Source organism: Mixophyes fleayi, chromosome 5 (assembly GCF_038048845.1).
Source record: "Mixophyes fleayi isolate aMixFle1 chromosome 5, aMixFle1.hap1, whole genome shotgun sequence".
NCBI classification, from domain to species: Eukaryota; Metazoa; Chordata; class Amphibia; order Anura; family Limnodynastidae; genus Mixophyes; species Mixophyes fleayi.
In genome coordinates, this window is record NC_134406.1 from 171,123,140 (window position 1) to 171,147,606 (window position 24,467).

Genomic DNA, 24,467 nt, shown 5'->3' on the forward strand with positions numbered 1-24,467 from the left:
TGGTAGTGCTCACCTTCCCTTCTCCGGACAAGGATTTTTCCAGATGCCCAAAACAATCGGAAAGGGGATTCATCAGAGAAAATTACTTTATCCCAGTCCTCAGCAGTCCAATCCCTTTACCTTTTGCAGAATATCAGGCTGTCCCTGGTGTTTTTCCTGAAGAGAAGTGGCTTCTTTGCTGGCCTTCTTGACACCAGGCCATTCTCCAAAAGTCTTTGCCTCCCTGTGTGTGCAAATGCACTCACACCTGCCTGCTGCCATTCCTGAGCATCTGCACTAGTGGTGCCCCGATCCCGCAACTGAGTCAACTTTAGGAGATGGCCCTGGTGCTTGCTGGAGGTTCTTGGGCGCCCTGAAGCCTTCTTCACAACTATTGAACCTCTCTTCTTGAAGATCTTGATGAACCGATAAATTGTTTATTTAGGTGCAATCTTACTAGCAGCAATATCCTTGCCTGTGAAGCCCTTTTTGTGCAAAGCAATAATGACTGCACATGGTTCCTTGCAGGCAGCCATGGTTAACAGAGGAAGAACAGTGATTTCAAACACCACCCTCCTTTTAAAGTGTCTAGTCTATTATTCTAACTCAACCAGCATGACAGAGTGATCTCAAGCCTTGTCCTCATCAACACTTTCACCTGTGTTAACAAGAGAATCACTGACCTGATGTCAGCTGGTCCTATTGTGGCAGGGCTGAAATGCAGTGGAAATGTTGTTTTTGGGATAAAGTTCATTGTTATGGCAAAGAGGGACTTTGAAATTAATTGCAATTCATCTGATCACTCTTCATGACATTCTGGAGTAAATGCAAATTGCCATCATAACTGAGGCAGCAGACTTTGTGAAAAATAATATTTGTGTCATTCTCAAAACTTTTGGCCATGACTGTAGGCCACACAAAAAATTGCCCTGACTGATAATGTCTACCTATAGCCTTCAGGACAAGCTGGAAGGATAAGTTACCAGAGTTTTTCCACCTGCCTGTGCTGTGGTTTATTTCATTGCATTTCTTTTCTCACTTGGCTCTTTTTTTCCTTGTTTATTCCTGCCTCTCACCACCCTTTGTTGCTCTCTGTTTATTCTTGATCTTTCTTTCCATTCCTCCATTGGTGCCATACTCCATAGTACCCCTCCCTTCCCCCTTCACTTACTCGTTGGACATCATCCCTCCCATCGGCCATATCTTACTTCATTCCTATTTAATTTTCCTCACTAGTGCCACAGTCAGTCCCATGGATAGACCTTGAAGTGCCTACATGGACTGTTGCTGGCTCCCCCTCCTCCCCTTTGATTCACTTACCTGTGTCCACCTCTGCTATTCCTCACGGCCACTGCTCTGCTCCACAGAGAGCAAGCAGCAGCGTCCTCAGGCCAATAAAATGTACCGAGTGAAAAGCATATCCTTCCACCCAGCGCACATGTTGCAACGTCGGTTAGTAGAGATGGCTGGACCTCAATTTGGGCTTCCTCTGCTGCTGTCTGTGTACAGGTGCAGTTAGTTGGCCTTACATCTGCAGCTGGGGGCATAGCAAAGCCCCTCCTCCTTCCCCAGTTGCGATGGTATCCCATAGGGAGCCCGGTATTGGGCCCAATTGTGTGGCCATGGGGCCTGTAGACACCCCCTCTGCTCCCCTAGGCAGGGCCCATTCTCATAAGGGCCCATGCTCTTAGCCCCGTGTCACATCCTCATTAAGGCCCGGTTCATTAAGGCCCGGTTCTCCGAGACCAAAGGAGGCCAATTAGCCTTGCTATGTCCAGGGAGATTTGTTGCTGAGGGTTCCCCATATGTTTAGTAAAGTATAGTTTTACACATACAATCTGACTGGCTGTGGATACATTCCTAGTATGGTTACTTGAAGAGTATAGAGAATTTTCCCAATAGGAGGGTGATTGAAAAGGCAAATAAAAAAAGTAAATTTTGTGGTGGCAAGGTTTGTACGCTCTATTAGCAACTTTGAGTATCATTTAATTAAATTCAATTGTGCTCGACTTTATACATCAGATGGAGTTCATTTGATGGAAGATATTATGGATTTGTTAATTGGGCAGATTTATAGGAGTTTAGTGAGTGTAACTTTAGGTATGGCAATGGCCTTGGTTCTTGAGTGAAACAGTCATGATCGGAAAACATTGAGTAGTCGGGGGCCTATACTTGGTGGGTGTAATGGCTAAACCCACTTCCCTTGGAAAAATTGCTTTGGTTTTGGTACAGACACCGCCCTAGGGGGTGGGCTTGTTGGTTGTTCTCCGTGAGCCCAGAAGGGACATGGGTTCTCAGATGCTTGGGATAAGGGATACACAAGTTTAAGGGTAAGGGTGCACCCGGGTGAAATGGTTAGCCATTTTTGATATTGAGAGGGTAAATGCCCCTCACTGTGATATTAGGAGCATTTGTCCTAGCCAAACTACTTTAGGTTTTCTTATCCTCCATACAATGTATTGTTTTTTAATAAACTCCTTTTATTTTTACCTCTCTGTCTGTATGTATTACAGAGTATTGTTTTATTAATGTTTCTTCCCAATTGTAAAGCGCTATGGAAATTGCTGGCGCTATATAAATAAATGTTGATGATGATGATTTGCCAAAGTGATGTGTAGTGCATTTATTATTAGTTGAGTGGTATGAGGGGGAATAAAGAGGGTCTGTTTATATGTGAGAGCATCAACCGGTAAACATTTTACAAAAAAAATGTATAATATGCTACAAAGTGATATACATTTAAGAATTTATGTGAATTTATGTATATGTGTATCACACAAACTTTAGACATAATTATAGTAAGATAGTAGTCAGGATTTCAATATTCATTGTCCATTTTGCAAAGTTTCCAAATGGTAAAATAGGTGTAAGAAAAGGTAGGTGAGATGGCGATTTCCCTAAATTCCTGAGGTGAGTGGATCTGCCTATCACTTATTGCCGCATTTATAGTAGTCCAAGCCTCACCTAGTGTTACATAAACACAATCGGACCACACAGAGCGTGTCAAAAAAGACTTTGCACAATATTTATGCAAATACATACTTGTACTAAGAATGGATGAGGGAAGTCTGCCTGGACCCTGTCTGGGTATCAGACTGTTGTCTCATTCATCTTCCAGGTATTGACCTTCCTTGCACAGGCCCACCATTGTGTCTCTTTGCAATTGAAATTGTCAGTCCAAGTTTGCACTTATTCTACTAATGAAGGGATGTTTGGATTAACAAAAACATCGCCCATGAGTATGAATGTAGGTATGCAGCTTATTTGCTATCAGATATTTTCTCATTGATCTTCCTTGCAATATATGTTCAAATACTGTGAAATATAGAATACATTTTGCAGTGTAGAAAAGCAAACTGAAAATTGGACAATTTACTACCATTTGACAGCTGTTTACAATACTAATCTAGTGAAAACTGACACAGACATAAGGTAAATTGACACCACATTGTTAGTTTTGGGATAATATTTCTAGTTTTAGACAATTTCTTATTTTTATCTATGTATTTGGCATGCAATCTGTTTGCTTATTGCTAGAGAATGTTCATAAAGAACATTTTTTTTTCCTATTCAATAGACGCTGTTTGAAGATTTTTCAACAAATGTTGCAGAAATGTACATAAAATAATAATAAAAGAGGGCCTAATTTTCAGTCTGGTGTCTTGATATCAATGACATAACCTTTTCTCAGTCTATAATTGAAATCCCCTGCTTTGCCTTGGATACTTAATGCAGAACAGTATAGCATCTATTCAATTAATCATGTTAACATAGGTGCATCAGAAATGTAAATTTTAAGTGTGTTACTGATATTGTCAGAGGTTTATAAACCTCGCTCTCTTCCTCAGCTGCAGGCTTCAGTTACTGTCCCCAACTGGAAAAGGGTGGAGGTTTCAGTTCGCTGACCCACACTTGGGGCAGTCAGAGTCCTGTCTCCCCCCAATCCCAACCAGTGAACACAGGGTATGATAAACCCTGTGCAAAAGATATAAGTGGATTTGTTGAAAACGGATATATGACGTGGCGTCTCTGAAACTTATCAGGATATGGCACCACTCTTCCTCTGACAACATTCCCACATCAAGTTCAAATTTGGCCTTGAGGGGTAATAGGCTATTAGTTGCATGGTGGAAACTTAGTTCTGTATATATGATGGCGATAACTCTATGCATTTAGTCCTCATATTTATTTGTGTTTTGCCAATAGTGATTTTTTTATTCAACCTGCCATAATTGGTATCAACTATGTAATATGGGTGATATAATGCCTGTAAACATGATATTTAGAGAAGTGTAGAAAAGAACTATAGGAATAGCTGGCTATTTATAAATATTGAACCCCACTTCTGATTTCCTTGTTAATGTACAGTTAAAAATGTTTTAATTACCCTCGCTTAGGATGTAAGCACTTATGGGCAGGGCCTTCTTCCCTCCTGTCTCTATACCTCTTCTTCTACTCCAACTTCACTACAATAGCCATGCCTGGAGTTTCTGAAGTTTTGGTATTTCTCATTTATTGTTCTGTACTGTATCACCCTGTATAGTTGACTGTTTGTATTCGCTGCGGAAACCTTGTGGCGCCTAATAAATAAAGGATGATAATAATAAAATGTCTTTTCTTACTAAAAAAAAATTATTTTTGTCAGAAAGATCAGCATTGATAATATTTTTGTGTGTGTCGAAGTCAAATAATTGAATGAAGTCAGCTAAATTAATTGATATTGGTTTACCGTGCGATTGCGATTAGTACGCTACATCTAATAACTCAATCGCATGAGTTACCAGCACACATTTACACTTACATTTCATGTTCCAACTCACATCGCTTTATTACTAAGACTTAAAGGTTATTTATACAAAGATACATTTACATTAAAGGTATTTATGGTTCAGGTCCTAAGAAATGTATGGTGTTTGGTCTTATATTATTCCTCATTTCACCAGAAGAAATCCAGCATCAGTGACCAAGTGATCACACACTGAGATCGCTAGTTATGACTATTATAGAGTTGATACTTTATATTACTGTATGCAGCACGTTAATAGGTTGGTTTAAACTGGATTTAGTTGGTTCCGTCAGGCACGACATGTGCTAAGCTGTTGCAATGACTTGGCCCTACCTTTGGAGAGGAATTCTTTCAACTCACCTATTATCTGCATGGTACTGGACTGATTTGACCACTGGACCAATGAAGAAAGACCTTAGTTTATCTTTGTGTACATTGTGACATCATCACTGATTTTTGCAAACTGTATATAAACAAACCCCTGACCCAGTAACAGTTCTCTTTGACTGCAGACTTCAAGACTGAAGCTATACCTGGAGCTAGTGGGGCATATGTAATGTATTTGGTTATACTTTCTTGTATTTTGTTATACCTTCTTATACTTCATCATAGTTTGCTGTAATTCTGCTATATTTTGTTATTAAATATCTTTGTGTGCTGGAACCATATTATCGGCATTGGACAATGTATATTGGTAGCGATAATACGGAAGCGATAATACGGATATAACATGTGTTTTGGTCATCTCTTTATTTGCTTAACATCACTTGGATTTTTGCAGTGATAGTTTGTTTTTCACAAGTGTAATGCTTCAAGATTTGATAAGTCAAGTGTAACTTATTATCAATAGAAGCAAATGTCTGATTAACTGCTATGTGACATAAAGCCAATTATTTTGGGCAACTAAAGTTTAAAAATAGATAGATATGGCTAAATATTAATGTTAATAGGCCATAAAATCATTTGATATTAATGGAATTAAAGCCAAGGCGAGCACTATTTTTTGTTGTTGCTAAATGTACTTTGGGCGGTGTCTGTTTATGTTGTTCTCTTGCACCTCTTGTACAATGATAATGTTTATTTTTACCATTAATAATAGTTGATGTACAGCTCTGTTAGTACTGTTTTTGTTGTTTCAAAAAGACTAAAATACAAAATAAAATATCTGTTTTACCAAATCGCAGCGCTCTCATAAGGGGGCATGGTGAGTCAGGTGAACAAAGCCACTGCTCATTGCTTTAGCAAGCATGGCATTAAAAAAAAAAGCAAGGCCAAACAACTTATTGTTACATATGGCCTCATTTAGAATTAGGAATAAATTTAGGTAGATGGTGTAATTTTGCACTTAGTCAAAACCATGCTTGCCAACTTTTCCTCCTTGGCTTCACGGAGATCCCAGGGGAGGTGGGCGTACGGGGGCAGGGCTTGAATCGCTAAGATGACGTGATATTTGCGCCACTTATCTATTGCGGGGGCGAGAACCGGAAGGTTGCCCTGCTCTCACAGAAATGCGGGAGTCTCCCGGACATTCCGGGAGAGCAGGCAACTATGCGTTAAAGAAAAGCAGCTAATGAATCTCTAGAGACTGATGTGTCTTTTAGATTTCTGTCTCCATTACTGAAGTCATGTTGTCTTTCCTGTCAGTGTTTGATTAAATCTTGGTCTCCATGAAAATGGCCACCTACATAGGACACAATTTCTGAACTGTGTCATCATGCCACAGATGGTGAAGCCAACCACGTCTTGTACTGGCTCAGCATCAGGGAGAATGCCAGACTCTTCAGGGAGTGAGGGAGATCACCCCTATTTCAGGGAGTCTCCCTGACATTCAGGGAGAGTTGGCAAGTATGGTTAAAACCATGTTGCACTGCAGAGGTTTCAAATTGGGAGACAGATTTTGAGTACAACAGTAAATTAAAATGTTAAAATAAAGCAGGACAGCCAGTATTTGTGTGCTGCATGCTAACACTGTTATGAGTTTATTTTATATAATATGCTTCTGGACGGTATCCCTTAATTTTTAATATCCCTGACCTTACACTCGCCAGTCTATAATTTTTTCCTGGCTATGATTTTTTTTTCAAATATCAGTATGAGTCATGTGGTATGAGCTCTTTTATGAAGGAGCCCTAAATTATATGAAATATACCAATAGAGCATGTGGGTCTAATCCATCTGGATCAGGCAAATTATCTTTCTTAGTCTTGTTAAGACATATCTGCACTTTTTCCTGAATTAGGCAAGTGATATTTAATGCTTAGTTTATTAGTACACAGCATATTTACGAAAATGTTTTCCTGTCTAAAAACAGTTGAAGAGAATGTACTTAAAAAGGCCAACTTTATCTTTAACTCCCTGAACCATCAAACCAGGTTATCATTAAAGTGGACCAACACTATCAGTTTGCATAGTTTTGCTATTTATTTACTGACATTTCCTATTAGTGTAGATTTACTTTCAATAGCAACCATTTTTCTATCTTTGTATTGTGACGATTTTAATGTACGCCTCTGTGCCACACAGCTGGCCTAACCAGTACCTATCCAAGGTTCAAAACCACCCAGGCAAATATCTGAAATATAATAATTAGGTTTATTTACCAAAATGGTAGCACCAAACAGCAATAAACATATTTAAATAATAACCTGCAACAAATAACACTACAATCTGGCACAGACAACATACAGGGTATAATGAATACACCTCACCAGTTTCCTAATCACTATCAGGGACTGCTGTCTATCCATTCAAGCTTCTCCCCCTCTCTCCTTTGAGGCTACCAGCAATGCAATGGTCAGGGCCTGATCAACCAATACGCTGATCAGGCTGCAGCTTGGGGCGCTGGGACCTGGGGGGCGCAGTGGTGGAAACATTTAAGATTTATTTATTTTTTACAATTTTTTGTTTTTATTATTAATGAGTCTGCGCACCTGTGTTCACTCGGCACGCTGCTGTTCCCACCCCCCTCTTCTCCTTTGCTCTTCTTCCCCCCCTCCCTCCTTACTGGCTTTCAGGCGTGATGTCATCATCACATCTGACAGTGTCAGTGGTGAGCTGCGGTACCGACGGAAAAGAAGAAGATAGGTAAATAAAGATTTGTGTGTGTGCTGAGCAGGGACAGAGAAGAGTGTGCCGAGCATGGACAGAGAAGAGTGTGCCGAGCCGTGACAGATGGAGTGTGCCGAGCGGGAACAGAGAGGGTGTGCTGAAGGGGGAAAGAGAGGGTGTGCTGAAGGGGTAAAGAGATGGTATGCCAGGGGGAGACAGAGAGGGTGTGCTGAGGGGAGACAGAGATTTTGTGCTGAGTGGGGGGACAGAGGGTGTGCTGAGTGGGGGACAGAGGGTGTGCTGAGACAGAGTGTAATGAGATATGGATGTATTGCATAGATGTACCCACTGGGCTTAATGCTGTATAAGAGATATTGATGCATACATTTGTTTTACTAATGTTATAAATTGGCAACTAGAAGGTATGTGGGGCAGCTAAGGTGGATGATGAATTGGCTTATGTGATGAAATAACTTTGGAAGTGGGTAATAAAATTGCCAGGGAAGTCTTGAATTGGCCGCTGGTGGGCATGATCTCTGCATTGTGTGGTGTTCATGAGGATGCTCTCTAAAGAGCCTAATCATTGAGGGTTTGTAATGTTTGCGCATTTTCAAAACAGGGCCCCAGCTTTCCAGAAGACAGTGAAACGACAACAAAGCTGCAAGAACAATGGGCAGCACGGTGGCTTAGTGGTTAGCACTTCTGCTTTACAGCACTGGGGTCATGAGTTCAATTCCCGACCATGGCTTTATCTGTGTGGAGTTTGTATGTTCTCCCCGTGTTTGCGTGGGTTTCCTCCGGGTGCTCCGGTTTCCTCCCACACTCCAAAAACATACTGGTAGATTAATTGGCTGCTATCAAAATTGATAGTCTGTGTCTGTCTGTGTGTGTGTATGTTAGGGAATTTAGAATGTAAGCTCCATCAGGGACTGATGTGAATGAGTTCTCTGTACAGCGCTGCGGAATCAGTGGCGCTATATAAATAAATGATGATGATGATGAAGAACAAGCAAGAAAGAACAGGTAAGAGAATCTGTCTAAATTTGTTTGCTGGATAATACTCCTGAATTTTTCTTTAATGATTTGAGGGGTGGTGCTGCGGGTGTATTAGCCTAGGGCGGCCTGAACCCTTAAGCAGACCCTAGAAATGGTCCTGAGTCACTCTCACTCCACTTTTGGTGGAGACACAGTTCCCCCAGACCTGGAGAGATAGATCAGGGCAAATGCAGTACTTCCTTCCATGTCAGGGGCAGAAATCTAGATCTCAATGCCAGCCTGACTTCAGTTATCACTGGGTAGTGAATGCCAGTTTACTGTTATCTGGAGCTCCTTATTAAAGCCATAAATGACCTTCTCAGTAGTTTCAGAACCTGCCTGCTTGGTCATTTTCTGTGTTGACCTTTTCACAGGTAATCAAAGGGATAGCAGATGAGCCAATCTTAATATAATTAAGGATAGTTATTGTTCTGTGGCTATACAGCAGAGTTTTTTTTAAAACTAGAGAGATCACAACCCAGACACATTACATTATTAAATACACAATGCAGTCCTCTGTAATTAAACATAGAGCTCTATCTGTGGACCTTTTCCCTATCTTAATACATGAGACCTCCTGGTGTGATGCACATTCATACAGGACTAGTGGACAATAGTCCTTTGGCCTAGGCTGAAACAATGGACTAGTCTGCAATATAAGAAAACCATGCTGGCAGACATTTTAGCTACTTACAAATAGAATATATATATATAAGTTTAAATATTGATTGACAAATATGGGAAACCAGAGGGCTAGAAAAAATATGTTTTTACAGTATAGTCCTCCGTTTGTGAGAAATGAGGTGCAGACTGGTTGAGGTGATATTAATACCTTGTTTCACCACATGCTTACCGTATTTGCATTTTACAGATTACGTTGCTTTCTTTGTATTTATTGCTTCCTCAATCCCTTCTAGTTTTGAAAATTTGAAGGCTCATATTTTTCCTTTACCACTTCTAATACTTTTCTTATTAAGCACATTGGTCATTATTTTATTTGAAAAGTTGAAAATCTACCTGTGTACATTCACCGTATACATCTTGAAAAGTTAATTCTTGGAACATCAAATCTTCCACAACAAAAACAAAACAAAATCTTCCTAGATTTGGCATGTCAACCTTGTTATTTAAGTACAGTTATTTAATACACTTGGGGGTAAATGTATCAAGCTGAGAGTTTTCTGGCGGGTTTGAAAAGTGGAGATGTTGCCTATAGCAACCAATCATGTTCTAGCTATCATTTTGTAGAATGTACTTAATAAATGATAGCTAGAATCTGATTGGTTTTTCAAACCCGCCGGAAAACTCTCAGCTTGATACATTTACCCCTTGGAGTGCACATTACTCACAATATATATTTATCTATATTAAATATGATCACAAATTCAAGGTAGAGCATCTAACACATTGGACAATCATCTGTTTTATTAGGGTAAAATACCTATTTCCATACTGCGTATGTGCACCAAAAATGTATACACATATATCCGTACTCACATCTTAAACTTGCAACTCCTTATGACTGGAGTGGCGGACTAGGGGGAGGAAAAGGGTGGGCAAATATAGGCCCAGTATCGTAAGGGTACGTTGTGTAATTGCAGCTGAGGTAGATCTGAAAGAAACATATGCACCTGCTGGAGGGCTGGTATAAATACACAAATTGATGATAATGATGATTGTTACCACTAGCTAGTTGCTTCAGATTGGATGATCTCTCCAGCTGATAGCACTTAGTTCAATAGTGTGGCTGATATATTCTATTAAGTCACAGCCGTCTATTCACATTAACTAATTAATATTTCCATTTGTACTGCACCAGGAAAGGATTTTAAATATATGCTTATAATTAGTTTAATTAGGAATAATTTGTGTTTGTATTTAATTATATATTACATTATAAATGTAACTTATGTATTTAAGAATAAAACTGTACAGACACAATTCTCTGTTGTGTATATGACCCTTAATTACTACATTGTATTATTATATTATGTATAAATAACATAACGTGACTTGTTGTTCCGTATGTGTTGTAGTGCTAGATGTGTCCATCTGAATATACGCACGAAAATGTGCTTTTTCATGTGTGTATTTTTTCCTGCTACTGTTCGGTGGGCAAAATTCTGCACCAGGTCCAAAGGTAGAGGGAACAGATGTATTGTTCTAAACACTTTACCTTACCTATATATGTATTCAATGTGATAGCATTTTTGATTGACAAAGATAAAGAGCAAATAACACACACAATGAAAAATACAGTTACACCAAATCTCCTGAAATGTACTTTATTATCGCTATTAAAAAGCAAATAAAAAAGTTAAAAGCTAATGAAAAAGTTAGTATTTTTAATAAAAACCTGGAGCACCTTCACTAATGCATGCATATAAAAAGTGTCTGGGTTTGCAGAAAAATAATTTGAAACTATCTAAAGAATAGCTAATTATGAATACAATGATTAAAAGAAAGAAGATCCTCTACTAGATACATTGACATAAATGATGCTGTAGCATGTGATATCTGTAACATATCCTCATTTCTGCATGAGCATACAGAAGAGTGTCAGGTGTATAATTTGTGACTTTCTGCCTGTGAGCGAGTAATTTAATGTTCTGTATATTTATCTGCAATCGCCACCTATGACTTTATAAATCCTACCATGAAACAATGAGTTACAAGGTATTTCTGAACTCACTATGACTTCCACGTGATTCTCTATGAATCAATATATTGAAGAATTCTGTGTGGCAGGTTTTTTTTCCCAGACAATTTAACTGTTTACAGAGCAATGCTAAAAAAATAGGACATTTTCAGATACAGGTCTGTGTTTTCTACTCATTATCCATGTCTGTCTAAAACAGTCTACTAAGCAATGCTATTTTTTGCTATTTTTGTAGTATATAGTATTTTAGTAGAAACGAGTAAGAACGTAGAGGATTAATAATTCAGCTAAGACCGTTAGAGGAAAGGAACAGTGTACCAGCTAGATTGTGCTACATAAAATACATTTATAATATTATGCACTCATACTTCTCCATTAAGTATTGCAGACCCCGCAGCTATATATAATTGTGTTATGGTTATAATACTGGTAGCAGTGATTTTCTGAATAAAGCCTTAAACAGTGCAGAACTGCTTCACTAATAGTCTGCACTCAAGATTTCTAAGTTCAGCTCTCCATACACATGTCGAAGGGTCTCCGAGTCGAGAGTTGCAATCACTTTCCTAGAGCCTGCTCTGCTCGGGGTGCACTTCTCTTCCCATTTCACTGACGTATTTCCATTGACTTCTCTGAAAAATAAATTATTCACATGAGAGTTGTTAATGCACCTATGATATATCAAACGTGTATGTCCCAGGTGTCTCTATTAAGAGAGATCCCTGTAGGAAGAATACCCACATTCCCACTTTAATATCCCACCTTTGGTTTATATAGTGTAGATTATGGCAAAACCCTTTCACTAAGGGTCAATTACTATCCCAAAAATGTGGAAATGCACTGTATTTCTTTCTGTGCCTACCGATCCTTCAAGCACATTTCAAGATGCACGGTAACTTCCTGGTCTTTGAAGACTCACCTATAATGAGCATGCCTTTGCAGATAGTACAGAGAATTCAAAATATACATGGTGGAATCAGTGAAAACTTCAAAATCTACATGGACTTTAGAACCACCCCGTTCATTCATTTCAACTTTTACATTCATCTCCTTAAATACTGCCCAGTTTAGCCTCATTTCTGACTTAAATTATTTAAGAGAGAAAATGGAAACTATGCTATTATGTGTCACGTTTGTATATTTGAATGGTTTTATAACATGTAGGGCCTGATTTATTAAGGAAAGTAAAGGAAAAAAAATGAGTAACTTTGCACCTTGGCAAAACCATGTTTATTTGAAGGGGGAGGTAAATTTAAAATGTGATGGCAGATTTATAGTTTGGGTAAGGCATGTCCTAGATCAACTTTAAATGTTAGTGTACAAATAAAGCTATCAAGTATGTGTGTGCTATATGAATAAACAGACAGTATTTTTCATCTTATGTGCAAAATAATAAACTAATTTGCACCCTTTACATTGTAACATGGTTTTGTCCAGGAGAAAACTTATTAATTTTTTTGCCTTACTTTCCTTAATGAATTAGGCCTGTAGTGTTTTCTAGCAAAAGTGCAACTGGAAAGTGTATGACGCATTTCATTAAAAGTATAGGGGCATGGTTGGGCAAAAATCCTATAAAACCAAAGTTGGCACATCTGACCACCCAGAGAATTTAAACCTTTTTGCGCGAAGAAAAAGAATGTGGGCCTACCTGTAATCTTAAATTCAGTTTCACTCCTGTCAGCTCATGTAAATCAAGCATTGTTCATTGCATTTTCCCCACATTAATAGAGATTCAACTAGTCTCTATTGATAAGGGATCAACTTAGGGTGTCTCTGCAACTGCCCTTTGCAAGCCATTCACAAAACTCATTGGGGACTTCCCCCTTGATCATTTAGTGGCAGACAGCTTTAGTGTGTGAGCTTTAGTGTGTGACATCTATGGTAGTTTCTATAATATAATAATAATATCTCTGTCAATTTGAAAATCTCTACAAAATGGAATGCAAATCACTATTTATGAAAAAATGATTTTTAACCAACTACAGAAAATATAAATATATGTTATAGATTTAATAGAAATTGGAAAGTATATTAGGTAAAAATAGATCTGATTACAAAACTATCCTGCTTTGATCCATTGTAATTGAATTATAATTTTTTAGCCGCTGTCTAATTCTATTTGTTTAGGAAGCTCAGTGTGGATCATAACACGGTTTTCTGTTCAACACTGACAAAACCCAGAGATGGATTTTAGAGAGTACACTTAGGGCCTGATTCATTAAGGAATGTAAGGCAAAAAAAGGAGTAACTTTACACCTTGGCAAAACCATGTTGCATCGAGGGGGATGTAAATTTAAAATGTTAGGACAGATCTATAGTTGGGGTAGGGTATGTCCTAGATCAACTTTAAAAATCAGTGCAAAAATAAAGTTAGCAAGTATTTGTGTGCTAAATGAAAAAAAAAAACAGTATTTAGCTTATGTGCATAATAATAAACTAATTTCATCATCATCATCATCATCATTTATATAGGGTCACCAACTCCGCAGCACTGCACAGAAACCCCACCCACATCAGTCCCTGCCCCATTGGAGCTCACAGTTTAAGTTCCCTAACATGCACAGACTAGGGTCAATTTTAATGTTAGCAGCCAATTAAACTACCAGTATGTTTTTTTTTTGGAGTGTGGGAGGAAACCGGAGCACCCGGAGGAAACCTACGCAAACACGGGGAGAACATACAAACTCCACACAGATAAGGCCATGGTCAGGAACTGAACTCATGATCACAGTGCTGTAAGGCAGTAGTGCTAACCACTAAACCGCCATGCTGCCCCAAAATTACACCCCTTGCATTGTAACATGGTTTGCCCAGGAGAAAATGTACTTCTTTTCTTGAGTTGCTTTCCTTAATGAATCAGGCCATTAGAGGTGTATTTTTAATGAATTAAAAAAGTTGTTTGTCCATTCTTAATTCTATTCGCTTTACTGCACTGGAAATTCCCTTCCTCTTTGTGACTATTACAAAATCATTGAAAGAGTCTTCAGCGATTATTAGTAAAATCATTAAAATCTTAAGTATAGTCCAGCATAAAATACATTCTTGATGACATTAACCAAGTAAAACTAGTGTAAATGAGGGGCTATTAGTGCCAAGCAGCGCTATGAATGAACCTGCAAGAATGTTGACTCCCTGTATGAATAGTTGGACAGTGGTTTTTTTTCCTATTTTTTAATGGACCCTAATCCCTCCTGAGTTTTTAAATAAATAAACAAATAATATTTTTTAAAGAAATTGATCCATCCGCCACTGCAAATTCTATAACAATTATCCCTAGACCAGAGAAAGCAGCAACGCGGGGTGGTCTAGTTATAGTAAGAAACAACTCCCAGACTAGTCAGCAAGGGGCTGGATGACTCTAATAGAGTATGGGTGACAAAAGATGGTGTGGTTGGGTTTAATAATGTTGAAACCAGGGATGGCAACTTAAGATTTATATATAAATAACTTAACTCTTTATGACGGATTTGACTTTAGCATTTTAGCTGGGGATTTGACAGAGTGGGAGGTCTTTAAAATCTGCCCAAAAATTTCTAGTTATGCCACTGAAAGCACCCAATCAGGCATTTGCTTTTATTCTCTAATTTGTAATAGATCAATCAAAGGAAATCACTGATAGGTTGCTATGGATTACAGTATTTGTGGACTTTGTTAGTAAATAACCAGATCTCTAAAGGAGCATACAGAACCGTTACAAATTGTTTATTTAATATTGCAGTTCCTACTCTTTAAATTCATCTGAACCTCTATCAGGACTCTGTACTACTGCACTATTCAGAATCCACTTAATTGTTTTATTTGTTCAGTTATCACCGGTACTAGAGCAAACCCGCAATATAGAAGAGGTACCAATAAAAAATAAAATAAATAACAAAAATGTCAGCTGAAGACAAGAGGAAAGATACAGTAAATTATTTTCATTTTTTAAGAAAGTGGATTAAATTTGAAATGATCATTTCTGCCTGGAAGGAAATATGGTGATGAATGCTTCCAAATAATGTGCTGAGCCATCAGAAGACAGATGTTATTTATCATCTTGAATACCTAGTCACAAATAGGATTATGATATAAATACACGGCTACTGTCCCTTGCTTCTTCTCTTGCATTCAAAGGCCCTGCAGCTTTATGTAAATTAGGGAACTTCAAACGGATGCTGAACTATAGATTCAACAGTTTTTAATATTAAGTTGATTGAGATGAAGCAAGAGGGATACATTAGAGTAGTGATGGGCAACAGGCGGCCTACGGCCCTCAGCTCCTTCCTGCTTTATTTTCAGGTGTGTTTGTTATAGCTACTAACACTTGTTTAAATGTCTGCTGATATTACATATAGGTGTCTCTTTTTTTGAATAAATGTATTGTTTTAACTTATTATTAAGATTAAGAGTAATGTACAGTCATTTTGAAGATTAGAGGGCTACCCATCAGGGGCGGGCTGGGCCGGGGGGCAAGAGGGCATATGCCCCCCGGGCTGGACAAAAAAAAGTTTATTTTGGGCAGCCCAGTCCCAATAGTCTGTACTTGCTGGCTGACCCCTCCCACGGGACCAGCCACCTTCTCCAATTGGCCGCCGATCCTAACGATCCTTCCCCCCTCCTTCCCTCCCTTTCACTATGTGTGCATGCGCCTCTATTTGTGTCTCATGGGACGTGCACGTGACAGATGCCGTCCCATGTGTGAAGAGGTGAAGGAACTGACAGCGTGCGTGGATTGAACCAGGTAAGTGCTGGGAGGGGTGGGGGTTGTAGTACATTAATATGATGTGTGTGTGTGTGTGTGTGTGTGTGTGTGTGTGTGTGTGTCAGTATGCTAAATTAATGTATGTGTGTGTGTGTGTGTCAGTATTCTAAATTAATGTATGTGTGTGTGTGTCAGTATGCCAAATTAATGTGTGTGTGTGGGGGGGAGGGGTAGTATATGAATGTATTGTGTGTGTGTGTGCGTGCCAGTATATGAATGTATTGTGTGTTTGTGTGTGGGGGGGCAGTATATGAATGTATTGTGTGTGTGTGTGTGTGTTTGTGGGGGCCAGTATATGAATGTATTGTGTGTGTGTGGACTAGTATATGAATGTATTGTGTGTGTGTGTGTGTGGGGGGGGAGGGGGCAGTACATGAATGTATTGTGCGTGTATGTGTGGGACGGGGTGGCAGTATATGAATGTATTGTGTGTGTGTCTGTGTGTGTGTGGGGGGGGAAGTGTTTATGAATGTATTGTTTGTGTTTGTGTGTGTGTGTGTGTGTGGGGGCAGTATATGAATGTATGTGTGTGTGTGGGGGGGGACAGTATATGAATGTATTGTTGTGTGTGTGGGGGCTGTATATGAATGTATTGTGTGTGTGTGGGGGCTGTATATGAATGTATTGTGTGTGTGTGGGGGCCAGTATACAAATGTATTGTGTGTGTGTGGGGGCCAGTATATGAATGAATTGTGTGTGTGTGGGGGGGGGGGGGGGCAGTATATGAATGTATGTGTGTGTGGGGGCCAGTATATGAATGTATTGTTTGTGTGTGGGGGCCAGTGTATGAATGTATTGGGGGGGGGCAGTATATGAATGTATTGTATGTGTGAGAGAGGCCAGTATAGGAGTGTAGTGTGTGTGTGAGGGGGGCCAGTATAGGAGTGTAGTGTGTGTGTGTGAAGGGGGCCAGTATAGGAGTGTAGTGTGTGTGTGTGTGTGAAGGGGGCCAGTATAGGAGTGTAGTGTGTGTGTGAGGGGGGCCAGTATAGGAGTGTAGTGTGTGTGTGTGAGGGGGGCCAGTATAGGAGTGTAGTGTGTGTGTGAGGGGGGCCAGTATAGAGGAGTGTAGTTTGTGTGTGAGGGAGGGGGGCCTTAATATAATGTGGGAGGTAGGCTATTAATTTAATCGAGGAGTGCAGGTGGGGGGCTAATTATTGGGTCCTTTTTTGTTTGTGGGGTGATGGTGGGGCAATTTAATTTAAAAGTGTGTCCTATGAATTTAAGATGGAGTAATTGAACCTTTAATGCTGGGGTGATGAGCTATTAATTGATTGTGGGGCTGTTTGGGGAGAATGAGGTCTATTTATTAAATGTGATTATAAATTATTTAATGCCTGGGATTGTTGTGGGAAATGGCTATATTTGTTAAACGTAAATGCTATTTCAATTATTGCTGGGGCTGTTTGGAGGGAGGGAAATAAGTCTATTTATTAAATGGTTATGCTATTAATTTAATGTTGGGGATAGTTGCAGGTAAACAGATCTATTTATCAAACATGAATACTATTATTTTAATGTTGCGACTGGACGCAGGCCTAATTATAAAAGGTGGGTGCTATTGATTTAACACTGGGATCGGTTTTGAGTTTTCTTTATTTTATGTACCCATTTTTTTTCCAAATAGGGCCTCCAATATTCCAGGATCCAGACAACCAGCAAATGAGCTGAAGTAACCAGCAGCTACAAGTGGTGAAAGTGACATGAACAGGTAGGAGAGAGCAGGACAGTCTGCCAACTGTCCTGAATCTGGTGGGACAGTCCCGAATTTGGGTGACTGTTTCGCTTAGGACAGTTTTGAGGTATGTCCCGCTTCACTGTGTACTGCTCGTGAAGGCAGAACTGTGTGCACCTAACAGTAGTGCACACAGTATTGCCTGTGTATTTGTATAAAATGATAACCATGCTACATCATAGGGGGTTACCCTGTCTAAAGTGCCCAGGCTCCCCAGAGCCTTAATCCAGCTCTGGACCTGGGCATAAAAATATATATATGATTAAGCAACACTAAAATAGACTCTTTTTATATAGATACATTTTTATTGTACCAAAAACCACCCTTTAAGGATGGGCCGCTACTTGTGGGCCAGTGCTGTGTGCTTGCCCCCTGAGCTAAAGTCTGCCAACCCTCCCATGCCAGTAGCTGTTTAAGTACTTGCACATTTAAATAGCAATACATTATACATGACTATACAACTTTGCCCTTATTCTTCTGGCTCAAGCTACCCAACAATTATTCATTGAATATATAAAGGTCTTCCTTGAAGTGATTCTTTTTACAATGTGTAAGCCATGTATGTACTACGTGCATATCATAGCAGACATGCACAATATTTGCATATGTGCTATGATGTAAAATTAAGTATATATATATTTAAAATGTTCTGCATTGTTCTATATAATGACACTACGTAGATTTAAGCAGGAAGATGAACATTACATTTCTCAAACATGCATAGCTAAGACCAGTTCCATATGCGTAATGATGGCATAAATGGTAAATGAATATACATATTCAATTGGAAAAATACTGGACATACACTTTGCACCTGGAGATAACTCCTTACCTGAAAATTTGAGTTTTGGTTTTCATAACACCTGGCCCACCTATACGCAAGATAACATTCTGGAGTTTCTTCTTCAGTGGATTAGTAAATTCGACCACTACTATCATTTCCTTTCCAACCATCTTCTCTCCAATAGTCTGTGTGCAGGCAACAAATAAGTAATTATTTATTAATATAAAAAAGCCATAATAGAAGTACATCTTTTTTATTTTATTTCAAGGATTTTATTTATGAACAATCTAAATTAAATTAATGATTTAAAAATCAGTAGAGAATAAATTTACTAGTGAAGAATTGTGCAACCATTCTTATTAGCATTTTAATTATTCAGTACATTATGCTGATCTAACTCTAAAAATTCTATTTAATCAGCAGGAGCAGCTATTTATATAGCACCACTAATTCCGCAGAACTCACTTACATCAGTCCCTGCCCCATTGGAGCTTACAGTCTAAAATCCCTAACATACACACACTAGGGTCAATTTGATAGCTGCCAATTAACCTACTGGTATGTTTTTTTTGTTGTGTGGGAGGAAACCGGAGCACCTGGAGGAAACCCACACAAACACGGGGAGAACATACAAACTCCACACAGATAAGGCCATGGTCGGGAATTGAACTCATGATACCAGTGCTGTGAAGCTAATCTTGTACTTTAATTCAGTACAATTTAAGATACATAGGAAATCTAAATAGCCTGGTGACCATTAGTGGATTGGGCTTCATTCGATAATATTTGTATTAGTATGAATGAAATGATAGTATTGTTAAGTGCATATAGTTTTTTTTTTCATTTTAGTATGTGTACAAACTATTCTGGCCTAATACTTTTCTGTATATTTGAGCTTTAGACAATGTAATTTACCAAATAATAATATAAAATTCATAGTATGAAGTATATTTTTTTGTGGTCAACAGCATAAAGTATATTAAATCTTATTTCTCTTCAACCCACTGCCTCATCTCTGACCCTCGCTATGTTACACCAAATTGCAACCAAACTGTGCCAAAACATTATACCAGCCCAGTTTCGGACTGAGAAATAAAGAGCCCACCGGGGGAATGCAGTGGTAGGGGCCTACTACATTGGGGTGTGGCCAACTGCAAGAGGGTGTGTGGTCAACACTACTGCCCCCCTCCTTCATCAACATTGTTGTCCCCCTCTGTTTTTTACTTATCGTTTTATGACCTTCTTTCCTTCTCTTCTTCTCTTCCTCTTCTGTCGGCGCTCCTGCTACTCTCTGTGCCGCTCCTCACTGAATGTCGGGGCATGATGACATCATGCCCAACATTCAGTCATTCAGGGAGAGGTAAAGAAACAGGGAGAGGTAAAGAAACAAAGGGGGACATTACAGAAAGTTGAGGGACACATGAGATATGAGGGAGAATGTAAGTATACAAAGGAGACACAAGAGATGTAGGAACATGGGGACGTAAAAGAAAGGTGAAGTAGCACAGGAGACGAGGAAAATGTGGAGTCACACAGGGAAAAAGTAGTTGGACACAGGGCAACTAGCCTTGCATTGTGTAATGTTTTAGGTTATAAAAAGCATTTAATATTAATTTCATACTACTGATATCCTCCAGGTCCCCTGTTATTTGCTTCAAATTTCCATAAATCCCCCCCCCCCCCACACACACACACAATTATAAATTTACACTTTGAAAAAAAATGTCACTGACTTTACAATGAGTAAAGCTACGGCATAGCTGGTTGACGACTCACCATTCTAATACAATGGTATTATTTATGTATTTATGACTGGAGTCATAAATACATAAATAAACAAAAAGCGCTACAGCCATAGCTCACCACCACAAATAAACTAAATCACAACATAGTAAAAATCTCATTATATGTATATATAAAGTCAGAGCACACGTCACTGCAAACAATCCTCTAAAATGTGTATACAAGTCCCTACATATCTCTTGAAAAGCACTTGCAAAATAAAAGACTTTATACTTTGCTCTTTGTCTACTCGCATTATTTCCTTGTACCCTGGGCCAATGTTGATAGCATTTAAGAACGCGTATTGAAACTCTCGGTGTGTACTGTAAGGCCTTAAAATACATTGTTATGCACACAGTCACATGGTGAACTAAAGTTGATATAATAGTTTTGTATAAATAAAAATACTTTCGCTGGATCTCTGGTCTAGAAAACAATTCAATTGGAAGAACTAACAGACTCAACAAATGATGGTCTTGTGTTAACTTACTGGCAGGATTAGCACATATTAATATTACACTCAATAGCTTACTATTTATTTAACTTCTTCTGTCTCCCAGTATTAGACAAATTGCATGCTTTTTGGGGTATACCATGATTTATAAATACGTTTTTGGTCTGTTCCACTTATTTTAACTTTTTACGTAGGTCTGCAGTGTACATTTTGTCACTCTAAGGATGAAAAAAATGAAAATATTCAAACTTACCTACGAATTTATCGTAAACTAACTACATTTGTGTTTAATATATTCCAGCAAGATACATATTTTCTAACATGTTCTTTTACCAACATATGCCTAATCATAAACTAATCTACATGTAATTGAAGTTTAAAGGGGCATATTCAATTGTTTGCGGTTATAAAAAAAGTACTGTAATAACGGTATTTACGCGCACTATTACCGTAATGACAGTCATAGTGCGCACGCTGAGTTACTTTAGGCAGTAACGCCAACAATTGAATATGCCCCAAACAGTCTTTTTACTGATTGTTTTTTTTTTCTAACATATCCCAACTTCTATACAGTATGTCCCTCCCAATTTAAATAAGACAGATTGCACATCTACACGCGCCTATAACGACACTCTCATCTCTATTTAATATCTTACCAATATATGACCGTCCACCATCTGCCATTTTCTATCTTACTCGAATACTGCTAGCAGAGTAACATCACTTCCCCTAGAGAGGGATCGCCCATGCCTTTCACCTAGCTGTGCCGAGTGCTAACTGGACATGACGCATGAATCCTGCACAAGCGGTAACGTCAGATAGTTCCAGACACAATAGAAGCTATGTTTAAGATCGCAATTAAAAAAAAAAAGTGTAAAATTCAAGGGGCCCGGTTAGTTGCTCCGCCCCACCAATGAAGAGGGTGTGGCTATTAGGCATCGGGGCCTACCAGCGAATACCCTGGCCCCTGGCAGGCCAGTCAGACACTGTACCAGCCTGTACCCAGCATGTACATGTCAGTGGCAATCCATCACCACCATATATCAGCACCTGTACTCTGTATCACTACCATGTACTGCCCTGTACACCTTCCTTCACAACCATGTATCAGTCTGTACCCCCAATACAACTATGTCACACCCCTCAACCAATCAAAACCAGTAAAACAGTAGCTGTATCCCTATTCATTGGGGTAGATTTGGGGAGACATGAAGCCACAGGCAGCAGTGATGTAAAAGGTATATGGCATGAGAAACCCCTCAAAAAAAAAAAAAAAAGGAAGAATACAAATAATAATCAGAACTCCCTCCATTGCCCTGATTATGGCTCAGATTGTCTGCCCCAGATTGATGTCTGCCCCCTGATTTGTTCATCTGTCAAAAATAGGAAGTAATTTACAAAGCGCACTAGATGTGCACTTTAAAGCTCCTTGGTTGTGCACAAGTGCGTTTAGATGGTCCACCCAGGACACATTAAGGTGCATGCCAAATCTCTGCCATCGGGAGATGTCTCCATAAACTAGAACTGCTGTTAGATGGAAAAATCTGAAGTGGATCACTGTGCAAAAGTATAAATGTCCAACCTCCTATCATGTTAGAACCACTCCATCTATTCATTTAAACTATTCCATTTTCACAGAATATATTTATCTATTTAGAGTCATTTATGATTTAAATAAATCATGAGACTTAGCTTAAATGGTGTTGCAATTTCCACATGTGATCATTATCCATTGATCATTACAGATTTATTTCTAGGTGTTATGACTCCCAGTCAGTGCTGAATTATATGATTTATTAGCCTAAAGCTGAAAATTCTAAAGCAGTTTACTGAATGTTAAACTTGCTTAATGAAGCTCAGTTTCACTTTTTCTTTTATTTAAATAAAACTCCCAAAGAATTGCAGCAATAATAATAATTCACATTGTAAGTGTACTGATTTAAGTTATTAACTGGTGTCCAACTTTTTAAGTATGAAGAGGTATATTTTTTGGAATAATCCAAAGAGTAATATGAAGTTTTTCCCCTGATATGAAAAAACATCTGCTATGTGAATCTCTAACATAAAAAACAACACACACCTGACATCTTACATACAAATTATACACACCCAAAACATGAGAACTGCATGCACAACATGATTAGTAGTTTTACTTGCTGAGATACTGCAACAGACTCTGACTTAATGTTGCTTAAGTGATTACACTGGAGGCACTGCACGTGGAGCTGTTACTTAGGGGTTTATGCATTAAGCTAATGTGACACTTAAAAGCAGTTTCCGCATCTTTTAAGTATAGTTGCCATGCACTAACTGCCTAATGCAGGAGATTTCACAGAAATCTCCTCCGTTTAGGTAAGTATCGTACAGCATCGCAATCCCCATAGATTAATATGGGGACTGCAATGTTCTGCAATGCATGAAGCTTTGAAAAGCTTTGCATTGCACTGACAGGTAATGCCATCTCAGGACTGGCCCCACACTGCATGCCAGGTAGAGTCATTTTATTATAATGTCCCCCAGTGGGGCTTGTCCAGAATCCTCCGTTGTGTCAATTGTTAAATTTATTTTCGTTTTCCTTTTTCTGCTGAAATGATTGCCCAACATCATGAGGCGGATAGCATAACATTACAGGTTTGTAACGCCATCTCAGTCTTTTTTCCTATGGGCTTCTGCTGAAGCCTCTCTGGCTTTGCAGAATACGATATAGTGAAAGTGCTGTGAGCATGCGCAAAGCACTTCCTGCTATCTAGCGCTGCCGGTAAATAGGCACAATACTTCTCAGAACAGGGGTTTTGCGCATATTAAAAAGAAGGAGGAGGCTTGCTGGATTTGGGCGGAACATCAATATGTAGCGCAGCGTTCTGCTGCGATACATATTGATAGATTCCGCATCCCCTCTGTCACCAATGATGCATAGACCCTAAAATAGATTATTGTGTTGTCACTCTGTGTTATAGCAATGTACTCTATAGTACAAGGAATATTATAATTTTGTTCTCATGTTGTCTTACACGCAAGATGTGTTATGTCTGTATGCTGAAATAACTAGACAGTTTAATATAAAACTTATTCTACAAAGAACTTCCTAGTGTGTGCCTATTGACAGAATGAAAGAAGTATAAGCTGCAACATTATTAAGCTGCAGTGAACAGATAGTGAGCCTGATTCATTAAGGCAAATAAAGCAAAAGAAAGGAGTAAATTTGTACCTTGGCAAAACCATGTTGCATTGGAGGGGGAGCTAAATTTAAAATGTGGGCACAGATTTAGAGTTGCGGTAGGGTATTTACTAGATCAACTTTAAATTTCAGTGGAAAATGAGTGGAATGGGCAGGTGGAGTATGAGGATGTAGTTGTCTTAGGATGGGCTGGTGTAGGCAAGCGTTAAAAGGTGAGTTTGAAGGAGCAATTGAAAGATCAGAGGCAAGTCTGGTGAGGCTGGGCAAGGAGTTTCAATGGTGAGGAGCA

At 38.9% G+C, this 24,467-nt stretch overlaps 1 protein-coding gene across 1 annotated transcript in view; it reads right to left on the reverse strand.

The window, feature by feature from the left end:
- Nucleotides 1–11,119: 11,119 nt before the first annotated feature.
- F13A1 (coagulation factor XIII A chain) overlaps nt 11,120–24,467 on the reverse strand; it is a 151,482-nt gene continuing 138,134 nt past the window's right edge. Inside the window, exons 14-15 of the mRNA XM_075213020.1 lie at nt 18,813–18,949; nt 11,120–12,136 (exon numbers count right to left, since the gene is read on the reverse strand). Coding sequence (XP_075069121.1) covers nt 11,986–12,136; nt 18,813–18,949 — 288 coding nt within the window. The 3' untranslated portion in view covers nt 11,120–11,985. The remainder of the gene's footprint in view (nt 12,137–18,812; nt 18,950–24,467) is intronic.